This window comes from Vanessa cardui, chromosome 1, assembly GCF_905220365.1.
Source record: "Vanessa cardui chromosome 1, ilVanCard2.1, whole genome shotgun sequence".
In the NCBI taxonomy this organism is placed as follows: domain Eukaryota; kingdom Metazoa; phylum Arthropoda; class Insecta; order Lepidoptera; family Nymphalidae; genus Vanessa; species Vanessa cardui.
The window spans coordinates 579,997-596,718 of NC_061123.1; the positions used below are offsets into that span (position 1 = coordinate 579,997).

Genomic DNA, 16,722 nt, shown 5'->3' on the forward strand with positions numbered 1-16,722 from the left:
CAGCTTCACTTAAAATCAAAAAATAAATAAAATTTTAACAAAAAGAAAAACCGACTTCAAACAAAACAGTATTTTAACTATAACTACGTTATATAATCGTAAATCGACTTTTAAGTAGTCTAATATTTTTCATTTCATTTTACCTAGGAGGACTCTCAAAAATATGTTAAATATGCAATTATTTTTATTACTTTTTAGTGCATTTTAATTTGTTTTAAAATACTGTTTTGTTTGAAGTCGGTTTTTCTTTTTGTTAAAATTTTATTTATAATATATAGAGTGAGTGAGGAAGATTTTTGTTTATTCATGGACAATATAGTAAAGAAACACTGATAATTTAAATATTTCTAATGCGATGTCGTAAAAAAAACAAATTCTGTAAAATATTTAGTATCAGTATCAATATCAGTGCGAAGCCTGGGCGAATTTTTAGTATTTAAAAAGGTATTTTTAATCGCACAGAGATCTTACCCGAAAATTAAATCGGGGCAAACACCGATGAGTGACATTATATTAGATTAATTTATCTCGCACTAGGCGGTCAGGGAAAACGTGATGGACGGAATCATATAATTATATTAAATTAGAATTAAGAGATTTATAATTTATTATATTTCGTATAGTTAAGTTTTATTTTAAATATTTTTATTATCTATATTACACTTATTTTTGCTAATTGTAAGATATTTCTATCCGCTCTGCACACCCTTGTGCATGCGTAGTATAATATACTACTATAAAAAAATATATTGAATAACGGAACTCTATATTTTTATTTACTTTTATTTATTGGCTTTCTTCTATTATTCTCTTTACTGGGAATCCCATGATAGCTATATTTTTTTATAGTTTTTTGTTTAAAAAAATAAATATTTTTATATTTAATCGATTTAAAAAAAAAGAGATTCTCAGTTCGATTGTTTGTATGTATGTATGTGGGTATGTTTGTCCGCGATTATCTCACGTTTGGCTAAAGCTATTTGGATGCGGTTTTCAGAGAAGTATTTTTTACATTTGGGAGAAGATGTTAGTGCTTTAACCGACTCGAAAAAAAGGAGGTTCTTAGATTGACCCATAATTACTATTAATTTTCAAATTTGATACATGGATGCGTATCACACAGAGCAGCAGTAATATATACCAATTATACCACCGGCTTGCTTCTGAATTACTACAAGTTTGAGATTGAACAAATGCACATATATAAGCCTTGAGCAAGGAATTAGTTGGTCTAAACGCAATGAGCTGAAATAACTAAGAAAATATTATATTATGAAAGAGTCAGCAGATTAAATCAACGTCAAATAGATAGAAGAATGGAAAAGTCACATATTGTCATATAGAATTGAATAATTTAGACGAAAGCAAAGTTGGAAATCACTTCGACAGTTTTCGTCTCGTCTAGTCGCACGCTTTAACGCAATTTTAACGTCTAATTTTAGTGCAACATAAAATATGTAAAGGCTTCACTCGCTCGATACGAGTATAAACGCTTCTGACACAATAAGGTTATACAATTCTCAAATATTCGACAGCCGATTGATAAAATTCTGTGAGTAGTAACTACTATAAAATAAAGATCCCTGTATAGCACAAAACTATTAGATATGTTTGTAGAATGATTGTGGGAAATTAGACACACGCACGTCTCCTCACGATAATGTCTTCACCGCCGAGCATGAGATGAATTATATTTAAATGCATAGTCAGTGGTGCTTGCCTAGGTTTGAACCTGCAATCATCGATTAAGATACACGCGTTATAACCACTGGGCCATCTGAGCTCAATTGATTGCGACATTGAATGAAGTTGTTAATTAAATGCATATATTAATCAAGAGCAACCTAAGACTTAAACAATTAACGTTGATCTCGTTTACCAAATATTGTAATGATATAATCAAAGTAATTCTCAGAAGTGTGGATGTGCCAATAGACCGGAACAAAGAGATACCATTATATATTTGTTTATTGGGTCACTTTGGTCGTAGTGTAGGGGCCAGCACTAAACGTAATTTTGTAATTAGAGCCATCTCGAGCTACTGAACTTAATTTTGAGGATGTTTTTATGAGACCAAACGTGAGATCTGGAAGTGATAGTTTTATACTATTGTTCGGCGGACGAGCATATATGCCAACTAATGGTAAGTGGTCACCATAAGCCATAGACAATGGCGCTGTAAGAAACATTAACCATTCCTTTCATGGCCAATGCGCCACCAACCTCGGGAGCTAAGATGCTATGTCCCCTGTGCCCGTAGTAACACTGGGTCACTCGCCCTTCTAACCGGAACACAAAAATACCAAGTACTGTTGTTTGTTGCTAGAATATCTGACGAGTGGGTAGTACCTACCCAGACGGAAATGTACATAGCCCTACCAGCAAGCTATAAGACTGTGTATATAACCAAATAGTTTCTTATATAATCCTTCTTACGCACCGTGCGTTCTTGGGCGTGATCGGTTCAAGTGTTTCCAATTCACAAAATACTTTAACCTAAGTACTTACGTCGATACCGCCATAATATTTCCTCACATTATAATTTATTATGATTACTTCATCCCGGCCTATTCTATTATCCCATTCCGTAACATTATCGACACTATTTCCTTCATGTAAATTGATCTCTTATCGATGTAACGTGCCCTTAATTCGCATATAGGATATATGTAAGTTACATGATAGTTTCACGATTGATGCTATACCAAATAATTTGATTCATGGAACTGTACCAAATCAAATCGTAATCCTTTATTCAATATATAAGGATTAGACTTATCGATATTTCATTGTGTACGTAACATATATTTATTTTAGTGATGTCACAGCTTATAATAGTAAATAGGCATAAAAATTATGATCAATGTGATGCATCTATTGGGACCTTATAATTACGCCAACAGATTGGTTATTAGTTCTGTACAAAGTGTACATCATTTAACACGTAAGTATTCTAAAACAGTTCATATTTGAAATTCGTTTTGTCTCATGCCTGATTTCTATGCCGTTTCGCATTTGCACGAATCAGCAGACAGTACGTATATAAATGTCAAATTTAAAAAAAAAAAACATTTTAGAATATAGAGACTGGATTCTATCAACGTTAAATAACTAACCAAATGTTACTCTACACAGATCACGAAACATTTAAAGTAGAGTGACTTCCGAATAATTTCTTCAAAACCAATATTATTAAGGCGACTATTCAAAGTGATACGGTATGCACAAAACAGTCTGCGTCCCTGTTTGTTTGTTGTCGACGGGCCACGAGCCAGGACATCTCTCGACTGTAAAGTGCCTGAAACATTCTAAAGGAATATCTAATGCTATGTGCTTTAGTATAAAGGATCGACGGTGACCGAACGCGTCTAGAGAATTTGTACAAAAGTTTGTATTTTATATTACGCTAGTCTTGCTGTGGTTGTGCGTTATTTGATTTATAGTCGTATAGCACTTACATAAAACGCTATTCTTAAGTATGTTTAATTCGGTACCAAGGTTTATAAAAAATAGAAAATATAAAAATACGTACTTTATGTATAAGTTAGATCCATTTTAAGTCCAAATAAACCATATAAAACTGATGTCGATATATTTCATTGAGAGTAATAATAATCACTTTGACAAACAATGTTAGATTACAATGAAATTTGGCACAATAATAACAAGATGAATCAAACACAGATAGTAAATATTATTTCACGGAGATGTTTCACATTTATATGTATATATGTTCAATTGACGCCACACAAATTTATATAATCAGATAAGAAGGAGTTAGCTACAAATTGAAAATTAAAACTTAATTTATAAGATTTTAAATAAACAGGATTATTTTTATTAGTAAAGTTATTAATTTCGAGATATTATTATGTTTTTTATTTTTATTCGGTGGAGCTCGATATTTCGACATCTACGAATGTCTCGTGAACAAGACATACGACAACAACTTAATAATTATTACATTGGAGCAATCGTTGGAATCGTAAAAATATTCAAGCATTTCATTTTGTGTTTGAGTAATTTCAATAACAAATATCTTAATTTTTAATGAATTAATTTGATAGCAGTGGTCACAGAGATCGATTTAGCCAGCATCAAATATCAGCCATTATCACAGTATATGTGCACCGAGCTCAATGACCCGCGCTAATGGCTAGGATCGGCCGGGCAACTCAATCTCGCCCAGTTTTAGCCTAGTTCAGGATAATTGACCATTGCGTTTATCAGGGCCCGGGACTAATCAGGGCGATTCCTTATTTAAAATAGCAAGCCTATATATATTAAATATGTTATTTATAAATAATCATTAAAGGTTGTATAAGTTCTAGACGTTGAGTTATATTCAGTCATAGAATTATATAAATGCAATGGATACTTTTTGGTTTGAAATTTTTATAAAAAAAACTACAAAAATAATATTATCGAATTTGACATAGAAATTGTTTGGTATCTGGATTTAAATACGTAAGATAATGGAATATTGTAACAAAAACTGTAAGAATAAATATTGTAAATTATTTGATGTTCCTATTTACTGAAGCTTGATTTTCAATAATCTTCCAACTTGGTATATGTCGATTTTAATATTTAAATAATTATGCGGCTTAAAAGAAAATTTACTGTCCTAGAGGACAAAAGAAGTTTCGTATTCATAGGAGGATCTGCTATATTTTTCTCGTACAAACTGCATCCTCTTATTAGAGGTTAAAGGTGCTTGACTATAAGTATGATGTTGTAGAAAAAGTTCTAATCTTTTGTGGTTTTTCTTATTTTTTTCTTAGAAATATGTTCGTAAATCTATATTAACTATTATTATTTTAAAATTATTTATAACTAACTATTTTATTACTTTAAGTTCAACTTGACGGTTGGCTTTTTACAAACCCGTCTGGGTAGGTACCACCCACTCACCAGATATTCTACTATAAAGCAGTAATATTTAACAGGGTTCCGGCTTCATTGGTGATTGATATTTGAAGATGTTATTATTTCAGGCGCCAATATCTATGGGCAGTATCACCACTTACCATCAGAAGGCCCATTTCTACCTACCTCATAAAGATATCCAAAGGGATTATATTCAGCTAAACAAACTTTAATACGTCTTCTAAATACCTATCGCTGTTATAACACCAACGCGTTAAAATATCATTTGGTTTGGAGAATATTGCCAAAATTTCTCATTTCCAGATATTTTCCTATAGGCTTACGAGAATATTTCCCTCGGGAAAACTGCGGTGCCTACTCATCGGTGTCGTATAGACAGAATGTATTTTGATCGAATATTATACTTCGCTGAAATTGGAAACAGCTTAAGACAACTGGTGTATTATATTATATTACAAGAAGCTCTGTGGGATATCAGCCTTTTTAAAACTGATGGGCCCTTTTGTCGAAGCATGATCGCGTGTTCAACAAAGGTTCTCTGTGAAAAAAGGTTTCTCTTCAAATCGGAAGTATTCTTTAATAATCGTGTCCAGTCACCTCTAAATACGAAAAAACTCAATACGGCATATGCGAATTTATAAAGGTTCAATAATATGAGAAAATAACTGATAAATAAAATCCGGACCCATAAGAAAATTCGTCGCGTATTTATTTGAACTGGACCAAACGGGAATAAATACAACCGAATTAATAATCATCTTTATCTAGTTGATTAAAAATTAGAATAAAAAAAAACTCAGCAAGTTTTTAATACGTTGTATATCTTCCATATAAACTAATACCATAAATACTCTCCGCACAAAATTCAAATATTAAAAGAGTCTCTTTTAAAAAATAATTTCGTAACACTAATTAGTGAGCTAACTAAAAGGATTCGTGGTATCATGTAAAAAATTACTGCCGCGAGTGACGTCCTCGAAACTGACGTGTATTTTAAAAGATTTTTAACGAGAGCTGAACTGAAGTTGATGTATGAAGATGCACGTAAGCTGCCTGGTAGTTGCTGTGAAGGTTTTCTCGTACAAATCACTCAATACATATATTTGAATTTTTTTTTCTTAATGCAAACCAGTATTGTTGGAACGTTCTGGAATTTTCCGTGCAAAGTTCTAGAATCCCTTATAATTATATTCTTGTGCAAAATCTTTGAAAATATTCTTACATGGTAGTAGGACTTTGTGCGAATCTATCTGAGTAGGTAGAAGTAGTAGTATTTCATTTTGAAAGGTGATTCTTGTCTAACCAAGTACAGGCACAAGGGAAATAAAAATCCTTGAGGTTGGTGGTGTAGTGGCGATATAAGGAATTGTTAATATTTATAACAGCGACGTTCTATGGGCAGTGGTGACCACTTACCATAAGATGGCCTAGCTCGTCTACCTACCGTTAACTTAAAAAATAACATAACACCAAAACAAATTAAAGAAGACACTACAGGAGATTCATTCAGTAACTATGGCTAAATCGCCAGTTTATATGTAAATTAATCATTTCATTCATTCATTCTTCAAAAAAGACATTGTCAATGTCTTTTTTGAAGAAGGTTCGCAACACATTATGTACAAAGTCTGGTGTATTCTACTTGGGGTGAGTGAACCAATGTAACTAAAGATAAATTCGATACCATTTCAAAAGATTGGTGTTTTTTGAACTAACGACAAATTTTTGTTCCATATCAAGTATTCAGTACGCTTGAACAAAAAATAACTTCGCTTTTTCAATAGGATTGTGGATCGCCCCAAAGTCATTCGTCAAGTGTTCCAACGCATGTCGTCCTGGGAGTTGCGTGATTTTAATTTTCTCGTCGAATTTGATAAAAACTTTGTTATCACAAATTGTTTTCAAAGATAAAATGTATATCATATTTAATTTTTCTTTTGTACAATATAAAGTTCTTTGTCTTTGTTGATTTTTATTACAGTAGGAGTAGTTACACTTAATAGCAAACACTGACTGACTTATGTCGAGATCTTTCCGATAGACATAAATGAGGAATTTACAATAATAATAGATTTCGTGACGTTAACGCTTACTAAGATTATTTTAATTTTAAGAACTGAGGAAGTGGGGTTACTATGCACGAGTTTTATTTGAACAGACTGAGGATGACCAATCAGTATCGGACACAACAATAAATAAAGAAAGGAAACTATTAATGAAACCAATATGTCGCTGATATTATTAACTTTTCCGACTAATAAATGAAGCCTACTCTCTATTTAGGAATAATCCCTAAAGCTTCTCCCAATATTTTACTCCAATTCGGGAAATACAGGTGAAATGTAAATGATATTTTCCACCGCATTAATATTTAGTCGAAACAAAATTCAACGACCTGAGTGAACATTATCAATTTTATATCTTATATAAAGTTATAACGAGAAAAGTTTTACTTTTCATTTTAAGGGATTCGAACAATAAATCCTCTGAATTCGTTTTACACGGAATCTTCAAGGCATGGATACAGTTTCTTACTATAAATATAAACTCACGGTCAGTCCTTTACGTATAATTAAAACAACGTTGTTTTATATTTTACTTGGTGGTAGGGCTTTGTGCTAGCCCGTCTGGGTAGGTACCACCCACTCATCAGTTATTCTACCGCCAAATAACAGTACTCAGTATTGTTGTGTTCTGGTCTGAAGGGTGAGTGAGCTAGTTTAACTACAGGCACAAGGGACATAACATCTTAGTTCCCAAGGTTGGTGGCACATTGACGTTGTAAGGAATAGTTAATATTTCTTACAGCCTAAAATTTTTTTGGGAGATACCAATGCTCTTTTGAACATAGATTTTTGAATACTTGGTAGAATACAAGGTCATCTGGTCAGGTACTTAGTATTGTTGTGTTCCGGTTTGATGGGCGAGTGAGTCAGTACCTACAGGACTCGAGAATCAAAGTCGAAATCAAAAATCTTTATTCAATATTGAGGTAACTAACCTTAAAGAACTGGAGAGAAAATCTCAGCGGTTTTTTTCTACGTTTTTGTTATATGTGTTTTTAATGTTTTTAAAATCGTTTTTATTATATTTATTTTATTTTTGATAGTACCTATTATATTGTATTTACCATTCTTAATTTTTCCAGTTATAATAATATGGTGAATTATAAAATCAAAATAATCAAAATGTAAATGTTTTTTATTTAAGTACGTCTTAAAAGCACTTTTGAATCATCACGTTGAATAATATTTAAAGTAATTACCATTTATTTATATTGAATATATAATTATATGTATGTATAAAAAAGTAACAAACATGAAAATCTAAAGAAATTCACAACATTTCGCACGGCGACTAATTTGAAATCAATTTCAATCTGAGTAAAAACTCCACTTTAATTTTCTTCACTTCCCTTTGACTGTCTCTCTGTAACCGTTTTACGTAAATTGCTTCCTCAACAGCGCCCACTTATATCAATGGAAACAAAACAGAAAACAAGTAAATGCTATTTATTATATTATAAATACATATAAAAAGAAGAAAAATATTCACGTATGACGTAAATCTGAAACGTTAACAAGCAAACTTTTAACTAACTATTTTAAGTTACTGTGACAGTATATATTTTCTTTTATTGATTATTCTACCGTGAAACCAACAACACACAACAAGCCTGTAAATTTCCCACTGCTGGGCTAAGGTCTCCCTTTGAGGAGAAAACATGTTCGACCTTGCTGTTCCAATGCGGGTTGTTGGATTACATATGTGTCAGAATTTCTATGAAATTAGACACGCCGGTATCATTGAGATGTTTTCCTTCAGTGTCGAGAACAAGATGAATTATAAACAAAAATTAGGGTTTGAACCCTCAAACATCGCTTAAGATGCATGCGTTCCAACCACTGGGCCATCTCGCCTCTGAAACCGTGAAACCGTTTGTAGTGTTACTTGAATTTGAAGTAAGACAGAATATCAGGCTAATAGCCATAATATTTTACTTATTGTTGGTGTTATATTGACTTCGTTTAAATGCATTTCTTAACAGTCATTAAAACCTACACATGTCACTCAATATCCGGAGAAACATTTTTACGTTTTCCTCGTTATATAGAAGAAAATTATGTTATAAAGACACTTCGTCTAATTTTCATTTCTGACGTTCTTATTTTATATGTATGACTGATATTGTTTATATTGATTATAAATAAACGTTGATGACGTTTATTTATAACTTATTACTAAGATGACTTAAAGTATAATACACACATGCCTTAACTTATTTCAAGGTTTATTTATTATTTAGTCCGGTGCTCTTTTCGGATTACTATTATACTTGAGAAGGATCGGATAAAATAAACGTGTTCTTCTCAAACATCCGTCAGCTATCGTCCCAGTTTCCATGAATATTCGATCATCCATAAAATCATAGACCTCCATAAAAACTAGTATGACACCAGGTTGTAAAACAAAGAAGGATTCCCGTAGCATAATAACAAAGCAATCCCGCTTTTGTGCTTGGACCGGCGTCAATTTGCCTCCCTCAAATATGCACCGGTTTTAAATATCCCCGGGTCGGTGTTCAGGATTCTGAGCGCCAATTACAAGTTCCCCAGGGTTTTTTTACTCCAGCATGCTCTGCGAAACTGCCTTAATTCCACCTCATCTTTTTTTCGTCGCGCAGGAAATGGAAGACGAACATCGGAATTATTCAGCCACGACTTTTTCATGACGCTTTTAAGAATTGATTTTAAATTATTTCTATGATTTCTGAATCGTCTCGTATTAAGTTCAATGATAGAAAGAATAAAGATATAAACAAACCATGCTTCTACTTATTCCATATTACTAACTCAGCTGTGTTGTGCGCTATAATCAGCTAATTAATATATGACATAAACAATACAACACAATCCACTTAACTAATTATATCCACTTTATTATTACTTCCAGTTACGACAATAGATCTATCTATAGATCTATTTTTCAACCAATGAAATTGCGGTATTTCGAAAGTATATGTTGGTTTTAAAATTACTTATTATGAAATAAAAAACCGCTATATAATTATAAAAAACACAACAGCGTTATATTCTATACATCACTCATATCAATTTTTTCAGATAATCTAACATTATTAGTCATAGTCATTAAAACATAAATTAACTTTAAAAGAATATATTAACAGAAATCCTATCGAAACAATAGAGACTAATATGCACTACACAATAATTATTTGGATTTGTGTCTTTAGTTTAAAGTATTTGTTTTGTAAAAAAACTTCAATACTTTGAAATAAAACTAGTTTTAGCGGATTTAAATCGCGTATATTAATTATTTTTATCATCCCGACGTTTCGAGTACGTTACAGCGTTCGTGGTCACGGATATACGCGATTTAAATCCGTTAAAACTAGTTTTATTTCAATGTGTAATAATCGCGAAAATCTAAGACAACATTATGCATTCAATTCAATATATTCTTGTATTTTTCACAAAAGTATCTCTTATTTGCAGACAAGTGCTGGACAACGGCACATTGGTGTTCCTGCCGTTTTCAGCGGTGCAGTATCGGCAGGATGTCCACAGCACGGTATACCGTTGTCGTGCACACAACACCCACGGTGCCATTGTTTCTCGGGATATGCGCACACAAGCAGGTCAGTTTTCTCTAACTACATTTTTATATTGTATCCACTAAGGTCTCAGCCTAAGCCCAGCTATATAACGTCGGTGAAGATTTCGAAGCTTTCCGAATGCCTTTACAAAGTTCTATATTACGATTATTTAGCTGTACGTTACTTAAGGTATACTAATATTATAAATGTGAAAGTAACACTGTCTGTCTGATAGTCACTCTATTACGATCAAATCAATGAACCGTATTTGATGAGAGTCGAGATGGCCCAGTGGTTAGAACGAGTGCATCTTAACCGATAATTGCGGGTTCAAACCCAGGAAAGCACCGCTGATTCATTTGCTTAATTTGTCTTTATAATTCATCTCGTGCTCAACGGTGAAGGAAAACATCGCGAGGAAACCTGCATGTGACAAATATCATAGAAATTCCGCCACATGTGTATTCCACCAACCCGCATTGGAACAGCGTGGTGGAATATTTTCCAAACCTTCTCAAAGGGAGAGGAGGCCTTAAGCCCAACAGTGGGAATTTACAGGCTGATGTTGTTTGTTGTTGTTGTATTTGATGAAATTTTGTATGAAGTTAACTTGAACTCTAAAAAAGGACATAGGCTGTATTTTTTGCCAAACATATGACACCCAACACCCTAAAATACAAGCGAAGTGGCGACAAATAGTTATACTATATATACGTATATATGTCTTCGTTGCTATTCACCTAACTCTTAATTAAATGTAGAATTGGAATTTTAAGTATGAAATAATTTTGAACAAATTACTGTTTGTTGTGTTTCCATAAGACTTTTCGTTTTAACGTCATATTTAAGAAAGAGATAGTGATATTTTTATTGCCACTAAAATTTCTTAGAGACTGCATTACAAAATCGAATGTTGTTTGAACTCGAAGCAAATATTTAGGAAAAACCAAGTTAGTGTTTGGATCGTTCTCGATTTTATTCATAAAATTCTAATTGAAAATCAGGCGCTTCAAAGTAAAATATTAATTTGAAGAATATTATGAATGTAATTGAAAATGTTTATTAAAGTCAATAGAATAAAATCACAACTTATTGAACTTAATTATAATTTTTAACATTTTCATTGAGTACACGGAAAGTAAATAAAATATGTTTTTGAAAATATACCATACATTACATAGATATATTTACAATAAATCGTATTTGATACGACACAGATCATTAACATTTAGTTATTCAATTTGAAATAAATTTTAAGTAAGTATTTGATGATTATGGAAGTTGTATCGATGTAACATACTATTTTATGTAATTAAACTGACTCAGATACAAATCTGAGTTTTTTCTATTTTTATCTTATTATTTTTATGCAGGAAAGTTTATTAGTTAAATAGCCCATTCATAAATAATATGAGAAAATGCAATGGCGGATCAGCAACGCTTAACGCGAATATAAACACGCAGACCTCTATATACCTGAATATTAAAGATTGTTCGAAGCGCATGAAATAGCTTGCTTCCGTAAAATAAAAGATTACACATAAGCCATCGATTGGCATACTCGACAGATAACTGATAGAACTCGACACGTGAATTGCACCTCGATCGGCGTGTCGCCCGCAATCATTCGATACGTGCGGGGAATAGTCTAGGTTTTGTGCATCGTCGATCGATGAAATATTTATAGCATTTAGGTTACAAACATTTATGGAACACATTCTCAGCTACTACTACTTTATTATCAATATAGCGTTATATGAAGGAACACAAAAGACATCCTACCAGGTTAGGTTAGGTTAGGTTAGGTTAGATCGACAAAATCAAATCGATTTATTAAAGTAGGCTTTTTCAAGCACTTTAGAATCGTTATTTAACAATTTTTTTTAATAAGTGATGCTACCACCTGTTCGGAAATTAGATTCTACCGAGAGAAAGACAAGAAACTCAAAAGTTAGTGTTTTTCAAAATTAAAAAAAAAACAGTCATGTTAGTTAATTAGAATGATATATGCATGTAATGTATCCTATTCCTGGAAGTCAGGAAGTATTAAATCTAAGCTTTTTTTCGCCTGTATAATCTAGTATTGAATGATATGCCTTCTTTACCAATGTATTTTTTACAAATGATTTAAATTTATGAAACGGTATAATTAAAAAAGTCAGTGGAATTTTATTATGTCACTTTATGAAACCACATTTAAAAGTCATGGTGCTATTGAAATAGTAGGTGTAATATAAAACGCCGCACACACACAAACTCCACTAACGCACACATACTAACATCCCTAGGGTTATAACATTTCATTTTTTCACTTTCCTTTACTTTCTGTATAAGTTAAATGGAAGAGCAAAACCTCCTGTCACGAGTATTTTTATGCTTACGAAGAGGTCTCAAGACTCTCTATTTACTTTTTAGCGAGAAATGAGACAAATATTTCTTATTTTATTTTTCGACGCGCTGGAAGAGATCCCTGTGTTATAAATTAAATTTAGTGACTACTTAACTAATGAACTTAAAGGCGATAGTTGGACATCTATATCTAACAATTTAACTACAATTATATAGATGAGATGTTCCTATTGATACTATACTGAAACAACTACTAATCCAATGAAATTAATATAAGTTTTAAATTAATTCCTTTATCAAGCCTCAAACTCTTAGTACCTTTTGAATCTAAACATCAAACCACTGCGACGCAATATGTCATTCTCGACCGGTAAAGCAGATTATCGCTCATACTGAGCACACGAAAATAGATCTTACGGTGACGAACCTTTCCTCACCCCGAGTGTACATGAAGATGCAGCGCGTTTCCGAGATTTTAGTATATGTAGTTCATCCGCGTTAAACTTAAAGGATTGACGTGACAAGGGAACACTTAAAAATCTTACATGGAATATTTAGATAACATTATTAATACGAAACGATTTTATACAACAAAATATTATGTATAATATTTTTACAAAGTAATAGTATAGTTTTTAATAAAACATATAATCCATAAACTACTTTTTAATATGTTACTAATTCAAGATTCATACATGGTTTTACACTTGAGCGGATGGGTTAATTGGCGTATTAACTTGGACGAAACCCGAGGGAAGTAAATTGAAATCCAGCAATTAAGCAAATTGGATTAATAATTTTATAATTAATGCACATAACATTAAAACAACAATAATATCTTCTCTTTTAAATTGTAAACTTACTAATAACTCTAACAAATGTAAATGATGACCCCAAAGATACGCGGTCGCCTAGATAGTATTTTTTTATATGGGATAGGTTGGCAGACGAGCATATGGGTCACCTGATGGTAAGTGGTCACCATCACCCATAGACAATGACGCTGTAAGAAATATCAATTATTCTTTACATCGTCAATGTGCCACCAACTTTGGGAACTAAGGTGTTATGTCCCTTGTGCCTGTAGTTACACTGGCTCACTCACCCTTCACACCATAACACAACAATACTGAGTACTGTTATTTGGCGGTAGAATATCTGATGATTGGGTGGTACCTATCCAGACGGGCTAGCACAAAGCCCTACCACCAAATGATGCCCTATACAACTCTTTGCTGTATGTATCATTAAAATAACATTTGTTACTGATCCAGTGCTGTGCAAAGTCCCTTGTCATATAAAGCTTGTAAGCATATTGTTACTATCATAGACATGGGCGCTGTTAGAAATATCAACCATTCCTTACATCACCAATGCACTATCATCCTTAGGAAGATGTTATCTCACATGTACCTATAGCTATACTGGCTCACTCACTTTAAACCAATAGAAAACTAAATGACAATCTACACCGACTCGGCCGGGAATCGAACCCGTGACCTCGGAGTGACGTACCCATGAAAACCGGTGTACACACCACTCGACCACGCAGGTCGTCATATCTATCTATTGTTGGATTTAGTGAATTCCAAAAATATATATTTTCCTCATAATTTATTTCAAGGCAAGTATTTTGCGAGGCAGCGCATTGTAATACTTGATTCCGCTCTCACTTATGTAATGCACGGATCTGTTACAATACAGGTTAATGCTCCCGCTGCGGAAGCACCCTTATATTGAGGGCTCTTTTTTATCTTATTACTCTATTGTAGGTGTGTTACACTCATAAATATAAAGAGATATATGTAATTACATATTAAACAAAATCACGCGTATTTAAATTTGTTACATGGAGTTAAATTACTAATAGACCCTTAGAACATCTTAAAATTTCCTATTTAAATGTCTTATAAGAGTAAACAATCGATACATGACATAATTATCCAGACTCATTATAAGTTACATGAAACCCAAAACCAAATAATAGGAATATAATGTATCAATTCTGATAATAACGTCTTATGTTTCGTTGGATCTACAAACAGTTATTCGTTGATATATCAGTTTTATTTATATTTATATATTTTGCTTAAGGTTATATTAAAGTGGATACTATACACGGTTAGCGCTATAACGGTTCTTAGTATCATTAAGATCTAGTTTGAAGGGTAAGTGAGTAATTTCAACTACAGGTACAAGGGACATAACATTTTAGTTCCCAGGTTGGTGGCGCATTGGCGATGTAAGGAATAGTTAATGTTTCTTACAGAGCTATTGTCTATGGGCGGTGGTGACCACTTACCATCACATGGCTCATATGCTCGTCCGCCAAACGTAGACAAATTATTATTCGATGAATTATTTTGTTTTTATAACCAATATGTTTCTGTTTTTATTAGTACAACTTTATTCGCGTTTAAAACAATATTTATAGTCCATTTACCATTTATTTTGAATCCCTGATGTTGTTATCCAAGTAAGCCCTCACTTTCAAACGCGACTAGAAATTCCGTAGATTTTTTTTCACCTTTTTAAGTATCACCTCGCTTCGTTAGACACGTTACTTGGATGCGTCAGGATAACAAGCGTCGTCTGCTATCTGATACAGACCTAGGAACTTCAATAACACACATGTTGAAGCCACTATATACCTTATTCCCTAACCTTAGCTACCATATTGGCATACAGGATACCTTTTCAAATATAATATATGAAAGCAACGCAAGAATCTGGTTTACTTTATTGTTTGATTAAAAGATTTCACAGTCGGACAGAATACATTTGAATCGTTTTTTTTTTAAGGATTATACAATTATGTAGTATATCTTACGATGGAGACTGAATGTTTTGTCTTTTGTTGCAACACAGCAGAATACTATCGTATTATATATCGTATATTTCAATCGAAGGATAAAAGATAAATAAATCATACATTGACATTATATTTCATTCGATTTGATTTTAAATACCTTTTTTTATAACTAGCGACTCGCCCCGACTTAAAGTAAAAAAGTAAAGTAAAGAAACAGCATGTAAATTTCCCACTGCTGGGATAAGGCCTCCTCTTCCGTTAAGGAGAGGGTTTGGAACATATTCCACCACGCTTTTCTCATCAATTTTATTTATTATGAAAATCATTCATAATATTTATTGTTTTTTATTTATATATTTATCGGATAAAAAAACCCGAGCTGTCTTGTCAAGAGTAGAAAATGCTTTCGCTAGGTATTGGGATATTTACAACAAAACTGAATTTTTCCCTTTCTTAATTTTGCATTATATGCACTGATGTATACAACTTACTATATGTAGTATATAGAATCACTGTTACTCATCATTAAACCGTTAAGCTCTACTAACTTCAGATTTCAGAGTCGACACAATTGCATGACTTATGATCCGAGGTATCTGTGATTATATCCAATCTATCTCCTTTTATTAAAAAAATAGTAATTTAGTCGTTTTAGTTAGATTATAATCTATGTCGTGAGATAATAAACTGTCCAAAGACTGTGAACCGTGACATACTATTAACAATTTTAATTTATTCACATTATTATTCAGAAGTTTGTAATATATCAAAATAAATTATAGAGACTCTAATCTAACCTAATCAAATTATAAAGTATCGAATTCTTTCAAGAGTTCTAGTTATAATCTAACCATATTAACAGTTTTAAGTAATATATACACGCCGTTCTCGTTTATCGCTCTTTCTACTAATGATAAATAAAAATTTTAACAAAAAGAAAAACCGACTTCAAACAAAACACTATTTTAAAACAAATGAATATGCACGAAAAAGTAAAAAAAATAATTGCGTATTCAACATATTTTTTAGAGTCTTCCTAAGTTAAATGAAATGA

General features: G+C 32.4%; 1 protein-coding gene across 1 annotated transcript in view; it reads left to right on the forward strand.

Moving 5' to 3' along the window:
• Window positions 1-16,722, forward strand: part of LOC124530229 (Down syndrome cell adhesion molecule-like protein Dscam2) — a 236,252-nt gene that overhangs the window by 97,279 nt on the left and 122,251 nt on the right. The window contains 1 exon segment of the mRNA XM_047104284.1: window positions 10,407-10,549. Within this exon segment, the coding sequence (XP_046960240.1) occupies window positions 10,407-10,549 (143 nt within the window).